This window comes from Macaca nemestrina, chromosome 15, assembly GCF_043159975.1.
Source record: "Macaca nemestrina isolate mMacNem1 chromosome 15, mMacNem.hap1, whole genome shotgun sequence".
Lineage (NCBI taxonomy): Eukaryota > Metazoa > Chordata > Mammalia > Primates > Cercopithecidae > Macaca > Macaca nemestrina.
In genome coordinates, this window is record NC_092139.1 from 90,790,649 (window position 1) to 90,812,633 (window position 21,985).

At 51.5% G+C, this 21,985-nt stretch overlaps 1 protein-coding gene across 14 annotated transcripts in view; it reads right to left on the bottom strand.

The window, feature by feature from the left end:
* LOC105497407 (calcineurin binding protein 1) overlaps positions 1-21,985 on the bottom strand; it is a 165,848-nt gene that overhangs the window by 76,072 nt on the left and 67,791 nt on the right. For 13 of the 14 annotated variants that reach the window (XM_011768474.3, XM_011768470.1, XM_011768473.3 and 10 more), the window contains 6 exons: positions 21,149-21,355; positions 20,783-20,928; positions 17,928-18,189; positions 13,792-14,052; positions 9,956-10,107; positions 7,886-8,064 (listed from right to left, as the gene is read on the bottom strand). In XM_011768474.3, the coding sequence (XP_011766776.1) occupies positions 7,886-8,064; positions 9,956-10,107; positions 13,792-14,052; positions 17,928-18,189; positions 20,783-20,928; positions 21,149-21,355 (1,207 nt within the window). The remainder of the gene's footprint in view (positions 1-7,885; positions 8,065-9,955; positions 10,108-13,791; positions 14,053-17,927; positions 18,190-20,782; positions 20,929-21,148; positions 21,356-21,985) is intronic. The other variant, XM_011768477.3, reaches the window with a different exon arrangement.

The window sequence follows — 21,985 nt, forward strand, 5'->3', positions numbered from 1 at the left end:
CTCATGCTGCCCAAGTGAACTGGGAAGGCTTTGAGTATGTGTGGAGAGGGGATTCTGGCCTCAGAAACAGCCTACAGGCCTGGCTCCAGTCCCACCTCCTCCATGAAGTTGTCTTTGGGATCCTGTGGCCCTAGGTTCAAATGGTCTGACAGGCAACTTTGTGTGCTAATGGCCTGTGCTGAGCCCTCAGAGGACCAGCTGGGTCTGCCTATGCTCTGCAGAAAAAAGCTGCCAAGCCTGGTGGCAGAGGCATTCTGTTCTCCTGCCTCGCCTAATAGAGCAAGGCCAGATGGGAGAAGTCAGAGTCAGGCTGTTGTTCTGTGGAGGGGCTTTGTGGTGAGGAGGGGGTTCTGGGCCTCCTGGCTCTGAGGCAGAGCAAGAGACAGATGGAAAGCCTCTTTGATGTAGGAGAGCCAGACTTAGCCTAAACTTCCTATGCGGCTGGGTGGAGATAGCCTTCCAAGGAAACAGGCACCCTGGATGGAACCTCCAGGGACTGTCCACAGTGCAGGTATCTAGCCTTGAGTCTCAGGAGCTGAGAGCTGATTTCTTTAGGGAGCTGCTTGGAGGCCAACAGGAAAGAAGAATGGCACTAGCAAGCAGGCTATAGGCTGGCCTTGCTCTTTTTTCTCAGAATGTTCTTTTAAAAATCTGCCCACACAAAACCTGCTCATACTAATTAATATTTGTGGCAAGATTATAAATATTTTATTGTTACTGTTAATTACTGGAATGTTTCGTGTCTATGCATCTGGGCCACGCCAGCCTTCCCTCTGAATCCTTAGGGGGATGTGCATCTGCCAGCCAACTGCTTATTAAACCACCTCCCTCTAAGCTCCAGAACCTTCCACTTCCAGGGTGGGATTTGTAGGATCAACTGTAAAGGAATGACAGCTGGCAAAGCAGAGGAAAAGAGACCTGGCTCAGTGACAGAAAGGCTGCCTGTCCCCACTCAGTGTGAGAACAGACTCTGTGTTCTGAGTCCTCCTTGTTCAGGTCTGACTCAGCTCAGATCCCTTGGACAGTCCCAGGATTTCCAGGCCAGCCTAAAAGAGCTCTTTAGTGATAAGATGCAAGTTTCCAGTGTCTCCTTAAGTGTGCTTCCTCCATTTGCTCCAGCAGTAAGACCACAAACAGCTCACCGCCATTTGTTCCATCAGCCTGGGGCACTAAAAGCCTGAGGAAGAAGATGTATGGTTGTGCTACTGCAGCAGCTCTGACTAGTGCCCCAGAAAAGACCACAAATGTCCTGCCGACCAGGAAACAACAGGTTTCTAAGAACTGTAAACTTGGGTGGAATTAATATTTTGAGAAATGTTCTGACTAGACAAAAGTTGCCTCAGTCAATCCTGGCCAGCCACAGGGAAAGAACATGTCCACCAGAAGCAAGCCTGGTCCTGGGAAATCGGGGTGCCCACTGTCAGGCTGAGGAGACTGGATGGATGCCAAAGAAAAGTGATATCAGAAACCTGGGGGTCCCTGAGAGACAGACGGCAGGCAGCAGGTGGGCACGAGGGCATTGTGTGAGGGCCAGGCTGCACCACTTGTCCATTCTTTGCCAGTGCTCACAGGTGAGGGCCAACTGAGCACTGCCAGGCACCTTGAAGCCCTGATATGTGCAGACACTGTGGTGCTGCCCTGAGGGGGCCTGATGCTCAGAGGCCTCATCATGCATCTCTCATCCTGCCCTCTGAGCCAGGAAAGGCACTAACCAGGGAGGCCTTGGGAGGCTTTAAACATTTTCCTGACCAAAGGCAGGTGAGCCGCCTTGATACAAATGCCAGAAGCAGCAAAGCAGTTCTGTAAGGTGTGAGGCTCGCATCCCCCAGCCATCTAGTGAGCCTCCCAGGAAAGCTCTTCAAAGGATGATGGGAGGGAAAATGTGCCTGCCTTAGAGCCCAGAGAGAGAGATCCTGTGACCACATCACTCTCTCTACTGCCCACAGGAAAGAGCCCAACACTCTGAGCCCAAATGCCTTCCCAAGCTCTCTCCCCTCAAACTCTCTTTTTCATCCACCCCAGTCACCTCAGTATCCAAAAGCTATAGGACTCTCCAACCTCCATGTCTTTGTCCCCATTGCCCTTCACCCAAAATGGGCCCGCAGGCCTCTCTAGAGACTCACCTTCTCCAGGAATTTCTCCCAACCCACCAAACCCCATAACTTGCTCCCGTGTGCCAGCTCACGGCATTCCTCCTTGGCACCAACTACTGCCCCATAATACCATGGGACATCAGATCCAACCTGGGAGGAGGAATCAAGGCACCATCATCTTGAGTTTCCCCATGGCACCCTTTTCCATGCCTGGCACACAACAGATGCTTAATAAATGCCATGACCAGCTATCTCCTAAAGAGGTTTTCAAAAAGCTAAGAATGAAGAAGAGAACAAAGGAGGTGACTGGCTCTTCCCTGACAGTCTCCCCTGTCCCCTGCCCCTGTCAGGAACAAGCAAAACAAACTGAGCTCCACTTAGAGTCTCTCCCACTTTGATAAGGTCTGTTTAGGAGCAGCATTCCAACCAGAAACTGACCTCCACTTAGCCCTAGGAGGGGAGGTCACTGAGCAGAGGCCAGGCTGGGCCTGCCTTTTAGGACTGACTGCCATTCACAGCTCCCCACCCTACACAGCCTGGCCCTGGTGGGCTGAAGACACAGAACCCACCTCCATCAGAGTATCAAGGCTACTGTGCACAATTTGCATTTTTACACATTTGTCCTTGTAAAGATAATTTGGTATGTTAGAGTCTGTTGCCTTTGTTGTTTTTTTTTTAAAGCAAGAAAGAGCAAAGCAATGGAAATATAGGACTGGGCCACCTGCTGGAGGTGTAGGCAGGCGGGCAGTGGAGGAGAGGCTACCACTGCATCTGCCTCTGGCCACAACTGGGAAGATAGGCCACCAGCAGAAGCCAAGCGCATCAAACACACTCTCCAAATCACAGGGCCAGCAGACATGAAGGTGCTCCTGGTCACAGGGGTAGCAGGGAGCCGGACTGAGAGCTGAGCATGCGGGTCTGCGCTGTTCCCTGAAGCGAGCCGTGACAGGTGCAAGCAGAAAGACAAAGCCTGGAGAACAGAGTGTGGTCAGGGTTAGGGGCAGCACGGGCAATATTGGTGGAGGCAGCATGGGGTGAACAGGTGAAGATGAGCACAGACGGCACACAACACAGACGGTGACAGCATGGAGGTTGAGGATGGATGGCCACAACAGGGGCTTGGCACAGGGCACCCTGGGCTCTCCAGTAAGGCCCACACCCTACAACCTGGGGCTCAGGGTAGCCTGAGGCTCCTCACTGGCTCTCTCCATGCTGTCAGTGCGACTAGGTAGGCATCACCACCCTTGGTGGATACCAGCCTCCAAGGCTCCCACTCTTCTGACCCTGGCTGCTCCCCCTCCCCAACCCCTCAAGGGAAACACCGACACACCCCTCGGATCTTGGTTAAGCTTTGCCTTCTCGGAAAGGCCTCTTACCCCACCAGGCCCAGATTTCTCTGGGATGAACAAACCCCACCTCTCTGGTGCTGGCATCAGTTGACCCCCAGCCCTCAGCTATGTAACTGACTGATTTGCACCAACCTCCTCTACAGCAGGGACCAGTGCTGTTCTATGCACCTGGCACAGCACCAATGGAACTACCTGAATGGGCATGGCCACAGGTAGGCCAAAGACCCTACAGGAGGCTCAGCCCCAGACTTACCACAGCACGAGGCCTACGGCCTCTGGGGCCTTTTCTGACTCTGGTGTTCTGAGGTGACATGGAGCACGACAGGCAGAGGGCAAGGATTTTAGTCCAAGAGAGCCACTACTGACATATCCCAAAGCGGGGCTGAGCCAGGCCAAGTGACGAACCAAGCCATTCCGTAGTGGCCAAGCTCCCTGGGCCCTCTGCTGAAGGACAAGGGAAACAGACAGATTCAGTCTCTGCCAGGCTGGCCAAGCACAGGGCCTTCCTAGTGTCAGTCTCACCTCTGGCTAAGGGTGGAGGGAGATTCAGACCCACTCTCTCGGCTATACCCTGACTATAGCAGGCACTTGTGGATGAGTGCCTACCTGCCCTCAGCTCAGGTTCCTCTTGGGGAAACAAGGGCATGACCACACCTGCAGGGCAGTTATGAAGATGGAGATATGCTACTACCCTGCAGGCACCTGCCCAGAGCCCAGCACAGAGCAAGCACATAGCATTGAGTGGTAGGGCAAAATTACACACAGGCACACACACACACATACACACACACACACATGCATACTGTACACAGGGTAGGGGTAGGTCTTGTTCAAAGATCTCCTTATGTTGTTTGAACATATGTAAAGGGCAATCACTGGGAGCCCCCTGAAGGTCACAATGTGCTCCTTGGATCACCTTGTTTTCCTGGTCAGGAAGCTTCAACACTAAGGATTTCAGCCCTGTGGGCAAATTCCAAGAGATGAATGGAAGGGAGAAGTTAGGCAGGTGGGGAGCACAACCAGCCAGAGCTGCCAGCAGCACAGCCCGGAACAAAGCTTCTCTCTGTTGTTCTCTTTCTTGCTCTCTTTCTCAGCTCGGCCAGAGGTCAGCTGTGAGTGCCCTCCTGGCTGTTCCGTGAAGGGCTGGCTTTGACACCAGGCTGTGGTAGTCAGAGTGACCTGAGGGGCCAATTCCCAAGGCTTTTCACCAGAGTTATGCACAGGCTGCAGGATGCTCCCCACCCTAGTGCAGGTGACACAAGGTTGCAGGTGAGGGTGGTTCAGAGAACAAATTTGGGTCCTATGAAGCAGCTATTATCAAATGTCAGACAACCCACATATACCTGGAGATATTTTTCTAAATCTTTTCTAAATCTTAAACCAAATCAGAATTGATCCTAGCTGATTTCTGGTTCTGAAGCAAAGGCATACTAATGTGGGAAGGCAGCTCCAATACAAGGTCTCCTAACCACGCCCAAGGAAAGTCCTGATGCCTGGCTCCCTCTCCCACTGCTGGCAAGTTAATTGTTCTGTGGGGGTGGGAAACTGGGATCCAGAAAGCCCCATGCCCAAGCCCACTCTGGAGCTGCTGCTTCAGAGGACACTACTTCCACCTCTTGTGAGGCCATGCCACTAGCTGGAGAGAGCTGGGGTGCAAACTGAGGGGGACTGGCCCCAGTGCTCAGGCTTTTCCTTCTATGCAGTGCTACCTAGGTCTTGCCCTAGCTCCACCAATGACTTGGAGAACTCCATCTAGGAGCTGGCTGCCATGAGTTGGCACTTTTGTTTAATACTCATGAGGAAGACATTACCTCCATTCAACAGGTGAGGAAATTAAGAAGTGAAGTCCTTTGTCCAAGGTTGCAGAGCACATATTTATTTTGGAGCTGGGACTGGAAATCAGATCCTTTGACCAGGGCCTGCTGTGCACTTGCCTCCCTGTCTGACCTCCTCATCAGACCTCCCCATGACTGCTTCTCCTCAGCTGTACCAGGGCTAGAAGCACCCATCACCTTCCTGGTAGTATGAGGGCTCAGCGGTGGCCCCTCTCCTCCCACAGTAGACCCAAGGCTGGTTTCAGGCCAAGAAGCTGAGTGGAAAGTAGGAGCTACAGGTTCTCCTCCCAGGAAGGAGAAGTAGGAACAGAGGTGGGCAGTGTGGCCCCTTGAGGCCACCAGCACATCCCCTGACACCAGCAATCTGCTGCTTCTCCCTGGAGCCTGAGCCTTCCCCTAGAACTAGCATAGCTGCTGAAAGGGCCACTTTAACATTCTAAGATCACAGCTATTTTAGGACCCCAAACATTTTCATGTTGCAGACACTGCTTTCTCTCAGAGGTGAGGCAACTGAGTTCTGAAAGCATATGCAGCCAGGCCTGGGCAGAGCACACAGGTGGCTAGTGCGGGGCTGGGACTGGGCAAAGGTGGGCCATGGGATCCTGATGGCTTTGTGTCATTGACAGGAATCACTTTGAAAACATTTTTTTAAACAACTGTTCAAAATTGTGCAACCACTGAAACCATATTTGAACTTATTTGTATGGCTCTCTCTGCAAACTTCCAGAACAAAAAACTAGCATGTTGGCACCCAGGACCTGTCATGCCCAGTTGTCATGCCTGAGTGATCTGCAATGGCTCACCAACAGCTTTATGCACACACCTTTGCCAACATGTGACAGCTGGCATCATGGCCCCTTTCTGAGGCACTCCTGTCTCCCTCCTTTCCTGCTTCTAGAGGCATACTCAACTCTAATGAGCTGACATCCAAGCACAGTGGTGCATGTGGTGTGAACTCAGTGGGAGCATGCAGAGCTGCAGAGGACAGTGCTTGGGTTCCCCAGCCCAGGTGCATGTGAGCAGGGCCACATGGCATGTGGACAGCCAGGAAAGGCATTCCTCTCCTGAAAACTTTGGCATAGTGCTTCCTCCCAGGAAGCAGCTGGCAAAAACTAATTCCCCGAGCAGGGGTTTGCAGATAGTATGTTTTCTCAATATTCTCAAGAGTAAATGGTTGGGAACATGCTGATTAACTTAACTAAGAAGGGGAGAGAGGATCTTAACAGTGAAAGTCTGCAGAACTGAAGATTGGAGGAGCAGGTTGGTCAGCTCCTCCCACCTCTGCTTAACACTCTGGGGTGGGCAGGGAAGTGCCAATGCTGAGACTGGGAGTAATGACATGAACCTTCTGGGAGGTAAGAGACACAGCACACACTCAGATCCTCAGCCTCTCTCTCAACACGCATGCTGCAAATCCAAACCAAATCCAGGAGGGGACACTGCAGGTCTCCTTTCCTTTCTTGAGAACAGCAAATCCTGCCCCCAGAGAAATGGGAGCACTGGCCCCCTTGTCATCCTTCTTCAGCACTTCTTTAAACCTGCTCTCAAGCCCCACCCACTCAGTTCAGAAAGCTGGAGGTAGATGCCCATGCTATACCCAGGAACCCGAGCACTGGGCAGGGGCCTCAGCAGGGCGCTAGAGCAAAGGTGGTGGCCCCCGCCAGACCTGTACTGGGACTGAACTTCAAGGCTACCATGGTGCCCTAGAGTGTCCATTCTTACTCCAAGGAGCCACTCTATAAAGACCACCTGGCAGGAGGCAGAGCACTGGGACCAACTCTACCCACCTACTAGTGTCCCCATGCCTTTGGGAACACAGGGCAAGGCCTGTTTTCCCAAGCCTAAATGAGATGAGTGACATAGGAGTGAGGGCCCAGGTGTCTTTCAGCATTGTCACTACCTCCCAGGACTCCACTTCAGTGGTCCTCTTAAGTCACCAATTTGGCTTATCCCAGCAAGTACCTGTCACTAGCTTATCACTACAAAAATGAGAGAACATGAAGCAATCGAGCTACAGGCCAGCATGCAAGCCTCCTAATGTTAGTAAGGAATGTGGTTGAACAGTCGCCACCTGCCCCATCCCACATGGGATGGCCACACATATGGTCCCAGGTGACCCCATTAACAACTTATTTGGATTCTCAGGGGTGACATACTTAGAATTAGTCATGGCCTTCCCTCAACCGTCAGAAGGACAGAGCAGTAACAATGTACTGCTGAATAATGCAGGTGTCACTAAGCTAGCTGACTGCACCAGGAGCCACTCCAGGAGGCCACAGTCTTCTAACTTCCTTTCAAAGTAGGTATCATGTCCCCATTTTGCAGATAGGAAAAAGAAGGCTCAAAGAGGTGGGATGCCATAGCCTGGCCTGCCCCTCCCCTGGCTCCCAGGTGGGCAAGCTGGCAGGTGGCGACCCTGAGCATGTCTCGGAAGCACAAGAATCACCGTGAATCCATGAGGTTAATGAGCAGCCGCAACATTGCCCGTGTCACCCCAGACCCAGCACCCCCCCTCACCAAAACAAAGCGACAAAATGAGTCGCCCGAGCACCCTCCCCGTGATTGATGTGCCGCCCTGGGCTGGCAGTAGGGAGAACAGGGACTGTACCGTCCGGCGTTGCCTGCTGGTGGGGTTTTTTACATTTGACGTAATCGTGGTCAATCGGAGTGGCTGTGTAAGGTGGGGATGTCAGACCTGGGCCAGAGGAGGAGGGGAGGGAGGCTCCGGGGCCCGGCAGTGTCCCAGCTGAAGAGTGGGAGTCCTCGTCCACCAGGCAGGCCTTCTCCCTGTGGGAACAGAGGTTTGGAACACAGGTCAGAGTCTCTACCTCACATTGAAACAGATGTGTGCTGGTAAGGGTGAGTGTCCTTCCCAGGGCCTGCTGCTCCCATGCACCTCTGGTGGCCCCCACCCCATCTGCCTGGTGTCACAGAGCCCACAGTTGCCCCCACAGCACCCACACAGGCTCTGGCTCCTAACTGGACACTGCCTAATGTTTCTGGCAGGGCGTGACCTGCATCTCTGAATCTCAGGCCCTAGGAGGCTCTCTAGGGGAGCCAATGAGTCTTTCCTCAGAAGTACCCTTGCATCTCTCCATACCAAGTCTATGCCTTCTGTGTGACAGCCTGACAAACTTAAGCCCTGACAAATGGGAAGACAGAAACACATCTGCATTTACTGCATGCTCACACATGTACAAGGATATGTGCTGCAACAAAGTTGAGCAGAAACATCAGAAACACTCTAAATGTCCACTGGAGTGGTTACATAAAACATAGTACATCCATACTATGGTATAGTAAGTAGCCACTAGAAAGAATGAGGTGAATGGGGTACTATCTCCATGGACTGTGCCCAGATCCACTGTCAGGGGAAAAAGTAAACTCTAAAACAATACCATCTATAGTTCATTTTTATAAAATAAAAGAAACCCTACAATTGTATGTGTACATTTAAGTGTTATAAATGTACAGAAAATGATTTAGGAAATTAAACTGTGAAGAGTGGCTAACTCTTGGAAGGAGATCTGTCACATTTTAGTCTACATGTTTATATACTACCTGAATGTTCTATAACTAGAATGTATTCATGTATTATTTGCATAATTAAAAAAATTTTAACAGAATTATAATCAATGAAAGAAAAGTATCACTGTATGCTGGGGGCCCTTTGTGACTAAAAAAATGGGTATCTATAACTTCTGAGCACACTAGCTGCCCACCTGAGTGGCCTGCCATGCCTGGGCCTGAACCTCCCATAAGCTGAGGGGCACACTCTCTGTGGAGCTGGCTCACCTGTGGTGCACATCACACAGGCTATCTGTGGCCAGAAGCACATAGCCCTCAAGCACAGGGCCTGGGTGCAGGCCTCTCTGGCACTCAGCTGAACCCCACACAGTGCCAGGCCAGGGAGTGGTCTCAGAGATGGAGTCAGCTGAGCCCTCCCCTGGCTCCCATGTGGGCAAGCTGGCAGGTGGTGACCCTAAGCATGTCTCGGAAGCACAAGAATCAGCGTGAGTCTACCAAGTTAATGGGCAGCTATAAATTCCCCATGTCACCCCAAACCCATCTTTCTCCCTAGGACCTGCCCCTGAGGATGGGGCAGCACCGGGACCTGGGCCTGGAGTGAAAGAAGTCTGGGCTGTGGAGATGACTTACAACCACAGGGAGACTGGGGTCAGTCCAGGCCTACTGAGGGGACCACACCTGAGCCCCAGTCTCTCTGAGCTCTCTGGCACCACAAGAGAAGCCCACACTTCCCACACTTCTCACTGCTTCTCAGGAGAACGGGCAGCAGACAAGGCCTTGGCATAGGACCCAGGGGCAAGAGTCTGCAAAGCAAAAACTAACTTTCTACAGTGTTCTGCACAGAACAAAGCTGTGCCCCAGTTCAGAGGGCAGGAGGGCATCAGCTTCTCCCCAGGATTTCCCCTGAGGGTGGAGTAGCACCACATGTGACCACAGGGTAAGGGACTCACATTCACCCTCTCCTCCTCAGATTCAACAGAAATACCTTGGCCCAGCAAATGGGAGTTTCCAGATGGGTCCTAGGGACTCCATGAGTTCTAGTTTACTGTTTACTGTGTAGCAACCCTCTGAACAACACATTGCAGTAAACGAGCCATCTGGGATGCAGATGGGGTAAGCTGCTAGAGGTTGCCTAAAGGGTGCTACTCACTTTTCTGAAGCTTTGGGTGTGTTCTTCTCCTCGCCCCTGGCAAAGGGTCCTTCTGCAGCCTCCTTCATAAAGTTGACCAGGACCTCTGCACCAACCCCAGAATCGGGCTTCCCCAGGAGCTTCAGGATGGAAGCATGGAGCCGAAAGTACACCTAGGAGAATGACACCTCTGGTGTGAGCAGCCTTCCCAGTTGCTAAGATTTGTTCCACAGGCCAGTCAGCCACCCTGGAAATGGGCCCATGACCAGGGCAACAGGCTGCCACACACTGCCTGTTTTTGTTAGCTTTTAAACCAGCCATCCTACAACTAATTTAAAACAAGCTGTGAAAATTAAAATGTATACTGTCAGCATTCCAGCTTCAATGTTCACCCAGTAACTCAGGCACATGGTAGTGAGATGAGAGTAATAACCACTCATTATGATAACCCTTCAGCTCCGTTCACTGGGGCACTGCCTCCCGCCACAGTGCTGCTGTTCTTTGTGCCCTTCAGTGGGTACCCACAGAAAGTGAGTCTCTACATCTGTCTCCCCACTGAACTCTGGACTCCCTGAAACAAGGACTAGGTTGGATTTCTGTTTATAGCCCAGGCCCTGGGCAGAGCCAGGCACCTACAGGGCTCGAAAACATCTTCTCCATGGGTGTGGCGGGGGGGATGGGTGGGCAGGCAGCTCATTGCATCCATTGGGCCCTGTGCTTTCCTCCATTTCCTCAAGTCCTTACCACATTCCTCAAGTTACAATGGGCGAAGAACTGCCCAAGGCCCCACAGCCAGGAATGCCCAGGGCCAGGTTAAACCCAGGTCTGCCCTGACCTTCTCACGCAGGAGTGGGTGTGAAGCAGACTCCCACTTGGAGGGCACAGTGGGTGGTATGAGGGCTGAGAACTGCTCACTGCAGGCCCTGGCTAAGCGGCCCCCCTCACCCAGGTGAGACACCTGCTGGCAGCACTCTTGAGGGGGCATCCCAGACAGAGGGGGCTCACATCCAGAGCCCCTCCACCTCTAGCCCACCTATGGAGCCCAGAGAAATTGGCCCAGCAACTCCATTTTTAGATGTAGGAAACCACTCGAGGCACCCATGCACAATCAGGTGGCCAAACTTGGGGGAGGGCAAAGCATTCAACTGGTAAAGTTCATCCAAGTGGCGGGTACAGTATCTTGAATGAAGGCACAATAGCAGAAAAGAATTTTTGTCAGGAGAGGGTTAAAATCTTCAGAGAAATGTCATTTTTAACACAAGATATACACATATACCAGCTGACTCAAAGTTACATAGCTACAGTTGTTGCATGGAATAGGATGCCCCCCAAATTAACTATGTGTGCTTGCTCTCCTTGGAGTCAGCACCATATGCTGGGGGAGGGTGGGCCACACATCTAAGGCCTTGGTTCCTCATCTGGAAGCTGCTGGGACCCCCGGGGCTACCATCCTGCCTGCTCATCTGCTCTATCAGGCAGGAGCAGAGGCCAAACCCTGAAGAAAAAAACATGGAGGAAAAACAGAGTTGACATCATCTTCCTGAGGGCCACACACAGGTTCAGTGGCTTCCCAGAGGTGCCATGTAAGAATGCTGGGCTCAGTAGGCATCTGGCCCAGCGCCTCTCTGTTCCTGCAGGTGACTTAAGGCAAGTCACACCACTCCTCTGGGCCTTAGCCTTCTCACCCCCAAAGTGGAGTTCTTCCAAGGCATATGCCCTCAGGTGGACAGCATGAGCACTATGACAGGGAAGGACAGGTGACCCAGGGCTGCGAATGACAGCAGCCAGGCTGCTGCTGCTGAGATACCGTTCGACAGGAAGCTGTGTTTCCACACTTCTCCATGAGCCCAGTGAATATGGGCCCATCACCCAGACCATGAGTGCAGTGGTACGATCACAGATCACTACAGCCTCAACCTCCTGGGCTCAAGCAAGCCTCCCACCTCGGCCTCCCAAGTTTCTGGGACTACAGGCGCATGCCACCAGGCCTGGTTAATCTTTTATTTTTTGTAGAGATGGGGGTCTCGTCATGTTGCCCACTAGTCTCTGAGATCCCCAGCTCTATATCTCAAACTCCTCCCAAAGTGCTGGGATTATAGGCGTGAGCCACCATGCCAGGCCCCCCAAAATTTTTTTTTAAATCATACTTTTTTTTTTTTTTTTTTTGAGACAGGGTCTCACTCTGTCACCTAGGTTGGAGTACAGTGGCACAATCTCGGTTCACTGCACCCTCCACCTCCCAGGCTCAAGTGATCATCCCATCTCAGCCTCCTGAGTAGTTGGGACTACAGGCCTCCACCACCACACGTGGCTAATTTTTAGAAGAGACAGGTTTCACCATATTGGTCAGGCTGATCTCGAACTCCTGACCTCAGATGATCCACCCACCTCAGCCTCCCAAAGTGCTGGGATTACAGGCGTGAGTCACCACACCTGGCCAAAATGAGACATTTTTGTTTGCTCATAAAATTAGCAAATATTAAAAAGAGAACCTCATCAATATGGCTGAGGGAAAGCAAACACTCTCATCGGTCAGTACAACCTTGGGGCAAGTAGCCATTGATGAGCAGAATGTTAAACAACATGGCAATTCTACCTTTGGACTTTAGTCCTTAGAAATACTCATGATGTGCTCCCTGCTACAAGTACAAGGACATGCACTACCTGTGCCTTGTCATAGCAAGAAGTGGAGAGGAAACCAAACCTATCAAGGGGCTGTGCAGATGAACAAATGCCCTGCTAAACTACAGGGCACTAGGGCAGGCAGGGAAGCTCACCACAACTTCCATTACATTTTGTCCAGCGAAAAGGCAAGCTGCAAAATCATAAGAAAATGTTACTACATATTTATATGTTAATAGGAAAAAATCTGGACATATGGGGACATAGCAAACTCTTAGGGTTTATGGAGGGGCATACTGGAATCATTAGGGGCCTTCACATTCACACTGTACACTTTTGAGTTGTTTGAATCTCTTTAAAACACACACACACACACACACACGCACACACAAATACATGTTAATTTTATAATCAGGAAAAAAAATCATAAAGGCAGAAAAAAGCAAGCAACAGATTCTGTCCACACTCCAAGAGGCTTGCTGGACATGTGGGACTGGTAGAGACCGGGCACATAGCCTCAGAAAAGGCAAAGCCAAGATGCACAGGGCCTTCAGAAGCTTCAAGTCCTGGGCTGAACCAGATGGTGGACATCTAGATCTCTACCATGTCCTTGGTTTTCCTGCCTACAAAATCGACAATCATGGCTTCCCAGCCTGCCTCACAAGACTGCTATGAGCAACAGTGACAGCATTCATCAGAAACACTCTGGAAACCATGAGAGAAAATCCAGGCAGTAAAGAACGGCTCTTTTCTTGAACAACAATCAGAAGATCCCAAATTGGGAGTCAAGACAGCAGGCTGCTCACCCTAGCTCAGCCCCTGCCAACCTGGGTAGCCTGGGCACAGGCTGGGGCCTTGGATGTCTCGTTTGCACCCCGGAGGCAAGGGCGCCTGCTCTCCCTCCTGTCAGGCTACAGGGTGTGAATGTCCTGGGCCTGGGAGATGCTATGTGGCACTGACTGTCATCACCAAGGTCAGGTTCTTAATGAGGAAAGACAATTTTCTTCTGAGAGGTAAGAACAAAATGATCACTCTCCCAGAAAGGATGATAAACACCCCTTGGGAAAAGAGAGGAAATGATGTTTTAATTCAATTGCACATGAAGCTGCTCAACACGGATAAGTTTGCAGCAGGTTGAAGGGCAGTCACTGGAACCTTGAGCCCCATGCCCAGGGAGATAGAGAAACCAGCCTGTCCCTGCCCTGCTTCCCCACCCTGGGCCAGCATGGTGTCACCTCCAGGGCCTCCATGGCCAGCTCGGGTGGGTTGTGGTAGTGGATCTTCTTGGGGTAGCGGGCAGCCTCCTCGTGCAGGTAGTGGCCAGCCTGCCTGTAGTGCAGCAGGTAAACGGTGGGTGGCTGCTGCTGCTTCTCAGCCACCTTGCCCAGCATGTAGTGGATGAGCCACTCCTCCTCGTCACCATCACCCTCGCAGCGGGCTGCTGATGTGAAACAGTGCTTGGCTGTCTCTAGCATGCTGTCGCGTCGGCCCTCCATCTGTAAGAAGATCATGAGACTGGGCTGGCCTTATGCCTGAACCTGCCCATGGATCAGACTTTTTCCTGTACAAAGCTCTGCTGACCTATTTGCAAGTTTATACTCCCCTCAACAACCAAGACACAGAAATGCCCTCACCATTTCACAGCTGGTGGCACTGAAGTGTAGAAAGGCCTAAGGGTTTCTCAAAAGCACACACCAAGCAAGGCACAGAGCAGGACTTAAACTCAGGTCACCTCATGTCAACCAGGGTACTTTTTTCTGCTTCCCCCTGTAGCACCTAACGCAGATTCACCTAGCACCCTGCTCCACAGCACTGGAGAGGACATTTACTAATACTCAGCACCCAGCCCTACAGCACTGAAGAGGGCATGTATTTAGCACCCCGTTCCACTGCACAGGAGAGGGTGTATACCCCTGGGGTGCAACAGGACTTCCCACCATCTTCTCTGTGCTCTTTAAGACAGATGTGGAGTACTTGTAGAGGGGCAAATTCCTGAGCCCTACTTAAGACCCACTGACTGGGAGTCTGCATTTGCACCAAGCACCTCCAGCCACGCTCTCACAGACTGAAGGAAGGAAACAGCTAACACAGAGGATCACCTTTTAAGCGGCGTTCCAACTTGGAGAGCACTGCTCTCCAATCCTGGTCAGCTGCCAGGCAAACTCATGCCCCCTCATTCCAGAACTCTGGGCCGGAAGCTAGAGAGACGCCTGCCTGTGTGGGCCCACAGAGCTGCTCTGAGCAGCCCAGGTCTCTGATCCCTCCTCTCTGTGGTCCTGGATCAATGGCAGGGAAGCCAAAACCTCTTCTTGCCTGACCTCAGGGGCCAGTGAGAGGGGAAGAGGCTGCAGGCACTAGTCTCTGGCAAGGGCAGCTGCTGCGGCCTGCAGGAGGTGCCTCATGTTCTTATCCAGCCAGGTTGAGCCTGCCCTTGGATGTCTGTCCAGTGGGTGCTTGTCTATGTGAAAACCTGTAGCAATGGCCCCAGGACTGAAATAAGGGAGCAATGTGCTACCCACTGCTCTGTTACACACTTCTCAGGGGAAAAAATTAAAATGACCACACAGAAAGTGGGAGATCATCAATGGGTGAAATACAGTGGAAAGGATCCCAGTGCAGGGCCAGACACGGGACCAACCAAGCGACTCCATCACACCCTCTAAGATGGGCTTCTGTTCCTCCAAGATGGGCTTCTGTGGCAAATGTGTTGAAGGAAAAGGCGATGGCTAAAAGGATATCCTTCTACTTGAATTGCTTTGTAGCTGTGTGACCTGGACCAACTCACTAGCCCCCCTGCCCACCCTGTTCTGCCACTGGCACCTGTAACAGCTATCTGCCAAGAAAGAAAGGGTAGCTGTGAAGAGCCCCATCTGGGCTGGCATCTGGTACCATGCAGACCCTTGGGAAGAGTCGAAGCCCCCACCCCTTCCCCATAGAGGGCACACTGCCAATGTCCCTGTCCTTGTGGTGTGGAGGGCCTCAGACAGGAACAGGAGGGACAGTCACTGAGGGCCTGCTGTGTTTCAGAAGCTCTACTAGACACCATCTCACTACCTTGCCATCCTCAGAGCAGAATAGGCACCTCACTCACCTCGCATATGGGGTGCTCAGGAAATGGCTGATGGCAGGTGTTCCCAATGAACTCTCACAATACTGCCTTAGAGAAGGAACCACAACAGGAATGTCAGGTTACTGCTTCTAGGTCACACAGCTAGAAAGCTCTGGCTCCAAAGCCTTTCCCCTTGCCTGAGAACTGACATCATGGGGAAAGTATTTGTTCTCCTATACCACCAACTCTGAGGAGTTTCTAAGCAAAAGCTGAAGCACACAGCAGCTCAAACAGCTGCCAACATGTGTCCTGCAGCCCATCCGGCAGACACAATAAATCCAGATGGAAAAGTAGCAATCAGGGGACTGTGTTCCCGTGACACATTTCAGGGTTGGAAGCTGTCTCTCCAGAGGTGGAAAGAACCCAGGAGGCACAAGATAGCTCTGCAAGGCAGTTTTCACCCTCGGCAACTATGAAACACTTCCCCCTACCTTCCCTCCCTCCCTGTCGGGACATCTGCATTGCGGGTGGATTTCCATGTCTCTCCTGCCACCCTAACACGCCAGCAAGATGGCTTGGGAACCCAGTTTCAGGACCTGAGCTTCCTGGGCCAATGGCTTCCATAAGATCAACACTGAGTTCAGTCCCAAAGGCTATGAGCCTAAGCAGAGGAAAGAACAAAGCAAGGGGAAAAAGTGTGTGGAAACTTGAGGTCAGTCTCCTTACCCACTCCCTGACTTCCCTGCTCCCTTCCTGGGGAGACCACTACAAACAAAGCTCCACAAACAAGTGCCATTGGCAGAAAGGGAACGCTGACTTCTCACCCTATTTATTTCCCGGAAAACTCCCACTCTGCCAAATCTCATTTGCCATCATTGGCGGGAGATGAAGGAGAAAATCCAAGGACCATGATCAGCTCAGCCCACTGAGTCCCAGCAGAGGATAATGCTGCTCCTGCTGTTACAGGGAAGGCCCCTTGGGGAGTCAGGCTCTGCATCCCAGGGCAGCAGCTTCAGTCCCCAGCCTGCCCAACTCTGGGGCCACCGCAACACAAACGGAATCCCACAAGGGACTTTTGTGCAAGACAGTTACAATAAAATAGGGTTACAGCACTTAAAAGGAATGTACTAGATGCACAGGAATTATCATGGCTAGAACAGCGTGGTGCTGAGTGAAAAAGGAAGCTGAGTACCATATACAGTGTGATAGCATTTAGATTGGTGTTTTTTTCTAGGAATACATATTTATGTATAAGAAGTACCTTTTTTACAGTCTGGAAAGAAACAAGTCTAACTGTTTTTGAGATAGTAGGGGCAGCCAGAGGGATATGAGCTTTGCCCTTAATATTGTAACTGATTTAAAGAAGCCTGTGTCCCTTGTAAGATTTAAGAGTAAATTTTTTTTTTTTTTTTTTTTTTTTTTTGAGACAGAGTTTCACTCTGTCTCCCAGGCTGGAGTGCAGCGGCATGATCTCAGCTCACTGTAATCTCTGCCTCCCAGGTTCACGCCATTCTCCTGCCTCAGCCTCCCGAGTAGCTGGGACTACAGGCGCCCGCCATCATGCCCGGCTAATTTTTTCTATTTTTCGAGTAGAGACGGGGTTTCACCATGTTAGCCAGGATCGTCTCTATCTCCTGACCTTGTGATCTGCCCGCCTCGGCCTCCGAAAGTGCTGGGAATACAGGCGTGAGCCACCACACCTGGCCAAGAGTAATTTTTTTTAAGACGGCAACGTTGAAGAGGAGGCGGTGCTGACACTTCTTTCCCCTATCCTCTTCCAGGATGCAGTGCTACTGCACTACTGCTCCCGCTGCACTAGCCTAAACATGTCAGTATGGCTCCTTTACTTCCATCTCAAGGAGCCAAGGGTACCCTACTGAACAGAGGCCTAAGGGCCAGACTCGGCATCCTGCACTAGGGTAATCCCCTACCAAGAGAGACTTCCAAAATCCCAACCTAAGCTCAAGAATTTTATAAGGACCCAACAAGCTCCTTTGAGGGAACAGGGAAGAAATAGCTACCTCTGGTGGCCAACACTTCTCCCCTCTTTATCTCTCAACTACACTGTAACCAATGGCTGACCAGCTGGGTCTAATAGCCTGTCCCTAAATTTGTCTACACTAGACTGGGTGTCCAAAGACCAGGGACCAAGTTGTCACTGACCATGGTATGGCTTGAGCTTCATGAGGAGATTCATCAGTGAGCTCCTAGCATGGAAGTGTGGACAAGAATAAAGTACGAATGAGACAGAGCTTCGTTGACCTGAGGGCACTCTGTCTGGACAAAAGAATGGCAGGCCCATCTGCAGCACCCACTCCTCACCTGCTGCACGACCTCAGGGGGCAGCTCGCCTTTCCACTGCTTCAGCTGACGTGAGGCGAACGAGTGCAAGGCATAGGACATGGTGCCATACTCAATCCATAGGGACAAGTTGGAGCTGTCAATCTCCAGGGCCCGACGGAAGCAGTTCAAGACAGGCGTAGCATGCTTCCAAATGGGCCCATCACTCTTCAGCTCATTGGAGTTCAGCTTGTCCTGAATGCGGCTGGCCCGGGCCAGAGCCATGCCTGCCCAGGAATCAAACCTGTGGTGGTAACAAAAGCACCAGCTAAAAACACTACTACATGAAAAGCATGGAAGATAATGATAGGCTAGTGGACAGGCAAATGGACACCATGGAAACTATCTTCCCACACCAGGGCTCAGAGCCCAACTCTGACACTCACTAATGCCATGACCATGACCTAGACCAGCCATGTCTCTGAGCCTTCATTCCTAACCTGTGACACAGGGCTAAGAAGACCTACCTCAAGAGCTGTGGGCATTATGAGACAAAATGTATTTTAATCACTCAGCACCTCATAGGCATGCAGTAGCTACTCTAATGGATGAGCTCCTGGACTCTGTTCCCCTGCTTTGCGGGGTTGCCTACAGAACAGCTCTGGTGGAGAGAAAAAGGAGTAGTCTACAAGACAAGTCAGCAGCGGTCCAGCCAAAGCACCAGGAAGACCCTCAGCCAGGTGTGACCTTACCTACTTCTGTGCGGGCAGACCTGCCATCAGCACATTTGCCAACCAGAAGCATGGGCAGCAGAGACCTCAGGACCCCAGCAACCCAGCTTCTACCCCATTCTGTCTCTGCGACCCTGAGCAGACTCTGCCCTTTCCAGCTCAGTTCTCAGCAGTAAAATGAAAAGTGAGGGACCACCTGAGATCCTACGATTCTGAGACTACCTGAAAGAAACTGATAGTGAGAACACCGAAACCTGTCTGAGAGGAGGAATGGCCACAGAGACACCAAGACTAAGATGATCTCTGGGCACTTGATAGTCTGGGATTTGCTGAATGCTAGTACAAAGAACAGAAATGGCAGCAATCAAATGGACAGATGCCACCCTCCCACATGCCAATCGTCCTTAATGCACTGCTAGCACAGAAGACCAGATTAAGCACCAAGTCTCGCCTGGTACCTGCCAATTAAGGCCAGAATGAAGGTGGCCAAGGCCTGGAGCCCAGGATCAAGCCATCAAGGGCTTTCCTGGCACTGGGGCCAATCCCACAGGAGACCCTGCCTCTGTGGCAGGGTTGCCTAATGGGCCAGGCTGATGGGTTGATACCCTCTAAACAGGGAGGTATGAAGGTTGGAAGGACGCCCAGCTAAGCTGCCATGAGCCTTCATTCTGTTGAATACAGGGCTGTCAGGTGAGAGGTGCCATGCAAAGACAGGTGGGTTTTATCACCCTCACTTTTCAGATGTGGAAGTAGGGGAACAGAGGAGGAAACCCTTACTGTGGCGCAGTGAGCACTCAGCCAGACTGAGCACAGATAGGGCTGCTCTCTCTCACTGGTTCCCAGTCACCCTGAGAGGACAGCCAGGGCTCTGCCACATGGGTCCCTGCCTGGAAGAAACCACAGGCTAAGCAAAAGAAGTTCTGTGAGAACCTTTCACACAAGCTACACAAGTCTTGCAAACTGGCTTCTCCACTCACACCCAGTCCCTTCTCTCCTTGGCCAGATGGATTCTGACAAGGTGGAATTCTCTGGTTTGCCCTGAGTTAGGGTGGTTCTGTGCTCACCCATGGCTCAAGGGCAGCTATCACAGCCTGGCCTCTGAGTCCTTCCAGAAAGTGTGCCTACAGATGCTACTGTGTACCTTTAGACACAGGTCAGCTACAGTGGGTAGCCTCCTTTTGACCTTCACCCAAGGCTTACCTCCTAGGTATGATAAAATATTCCCTCTTAATCAAGTGCATCAGACTTCACGAATGTAGAAGGCTCCTTGGGAGGCTCCAGGCAATCACTACATTTTTTTTTTTTTTTTTGAGAATGAGTGTCGCTCTGTCACCAGGCTGCAGTGCAGTGGCACAATCTCGGCTCACTGCAATCTCCGCCTCCCGGGTTCAAGCAATTCTCATGCCTCAGCCTCCCAAGTAGCTGGGGCTACAGGCGCCCGCCACCACGCCCAGCTAATTTTTGTGTTTTTAGTACAGACGGGGTTTCACCGTGTTGGCCAGGATGGTCTCGATCTCTTGACCTCATGATCCGCCTACCTCGGCCTCCCAAAGTGCTGGGATTACAGGCATGAGCCACCACACCCAGCCGCAATCACTACGTTTTAAGAGAAAGCCAAACAGGGCTCCACAGGAAGAGAGCATGAGCTTCATGTGCAATGAGCTCTCCTACATGCACCATCATGATAATCGCTACAGCTAACAGTGCACTGCATCAGAGCAAAAAAGAGAACTCTGGCTTGAGTTTTTCTATTACTTGTCCCCAAGAAGACAACCATAGTTAAGAAGCCTGCAGTGGAAGCAGCAAGAGTACACATCCTGGGGCTGTGAAAGTAGGCAGCACAAAACCAACAAGATGGAGCCAGGCTGCGCCTCCTTGCCCTGCACACCAGGGTCCAGATGGACACCTTGTACCTTCTCTAATAACCCTTTACCAATAACCCTCCCAGAGAACTTTGGAAAAGAGGCCCTCTCCTCTGCTCTTCTTTTCATGGAAAACCTGCCTTTCCTAACAACGGCAAAGTGCTAAACCACCCTCTCATTCCTTTTTCCCTGGTCTCTTTGCAATGGGCCGGGAAACCCAAAGTGGCCCACTGAAGAGCTTGCTGAGCTGGAGTCACCCCAGTCATCCCTGCAGCCAGCCTAACCTCATACTCTGGTCACTGACCTATTGGGGCAGATGCAGATGTCATGCATGTAGAACTTGATGGCCTTGGACTGCTCCTTGTTTTTGAAATGATAATCAGCCAGGAGGTAGTAAAGCTCGTTCACCACCGGAGGGGAGGGGTCAGCCCCCTCCGGGAGGCAGGGTACCTGGCAGGTGAGAGGAAAAGTATGAGGGGAGGTGAAGTCAAGGACTCAGATGTGACCAGTAAACCCAGGACTGTTTAGTCACAGGACAGACCCTCCAGCTTCCCCTGCCCCTCCGTCTGGTACAGAGCAGAAAAAGAAGCAAAGGAGTATATACAGCAGTGGCAGAGGGGAAGAGTGTAACCCAGCCCGGTCCCCCACCTCCTCAAGGTTGTGGGCCCACCTCAGTTGAAGTTCCCTCAATGTAGGCAGAGACTTTGTCCAGGCTAAGTGCTGGCCTCTCCGTGCGAGGCACAATGGTGGCAATTCTCTTCAGCAGGTTGGCCAAGTCAGCAGACACAGTGCTGGTCTTGTAGCTGTCAAATTCAGGAAGGGTCTTGGGCTTAAAATACTCAAACATAAACAGGGCATCCTCCCATATAAGATCCACCTTGAAAAAAAGACAGAAGGCAGATTCATAACACAATCAGGGTAAATGAAAAGGGAAAAACACATTCCTCCACAGAAACGCATTTTGTCCAATGTAAATGAGGTTATGGCGTATTGGAGAGCCTAAAACAAATCCCCATTATACTTAAAAAAAAAAAAAAATCTGCACTACAAAAATTAGCTGGGTGCGGTGGCAGGCACCTGTAATCCCAGCTACTCAGGAGGTTGAGGCAGGAGAATCTGTTGAACCTGGGCAGCAGAGGTTGCAGTGAGCCGAGATCGTGCCACTGCACTCCAGCCTGGGCAACAGAGTGAGACTCCGTCTCAAAAAAAAAAAAAAAAAATCCGCATGCCCACTATAATCCCCAAATCCAAGTGTCTGAAAAGCATAAGGCTGGTCTGCAGAAAGACAGACATTGGAAATTACAAGCTGCGCTCTATAAGCCCACGTAGCTGAGCCAGAGGGTGGGTTCCATCATGCGGGGGGACCTTCGGCCAGCGACAGACCCTTTCCACTTGGTAGACAAATTATTGAAGGAGGGCTGACTCCAGGGAGGGTGGCCCTAGGTTTGGGGTCCACAGCAGGGGCTCTGTCCTAAGGAGCTTACATTTTAGTGGACGGAATCCCTAA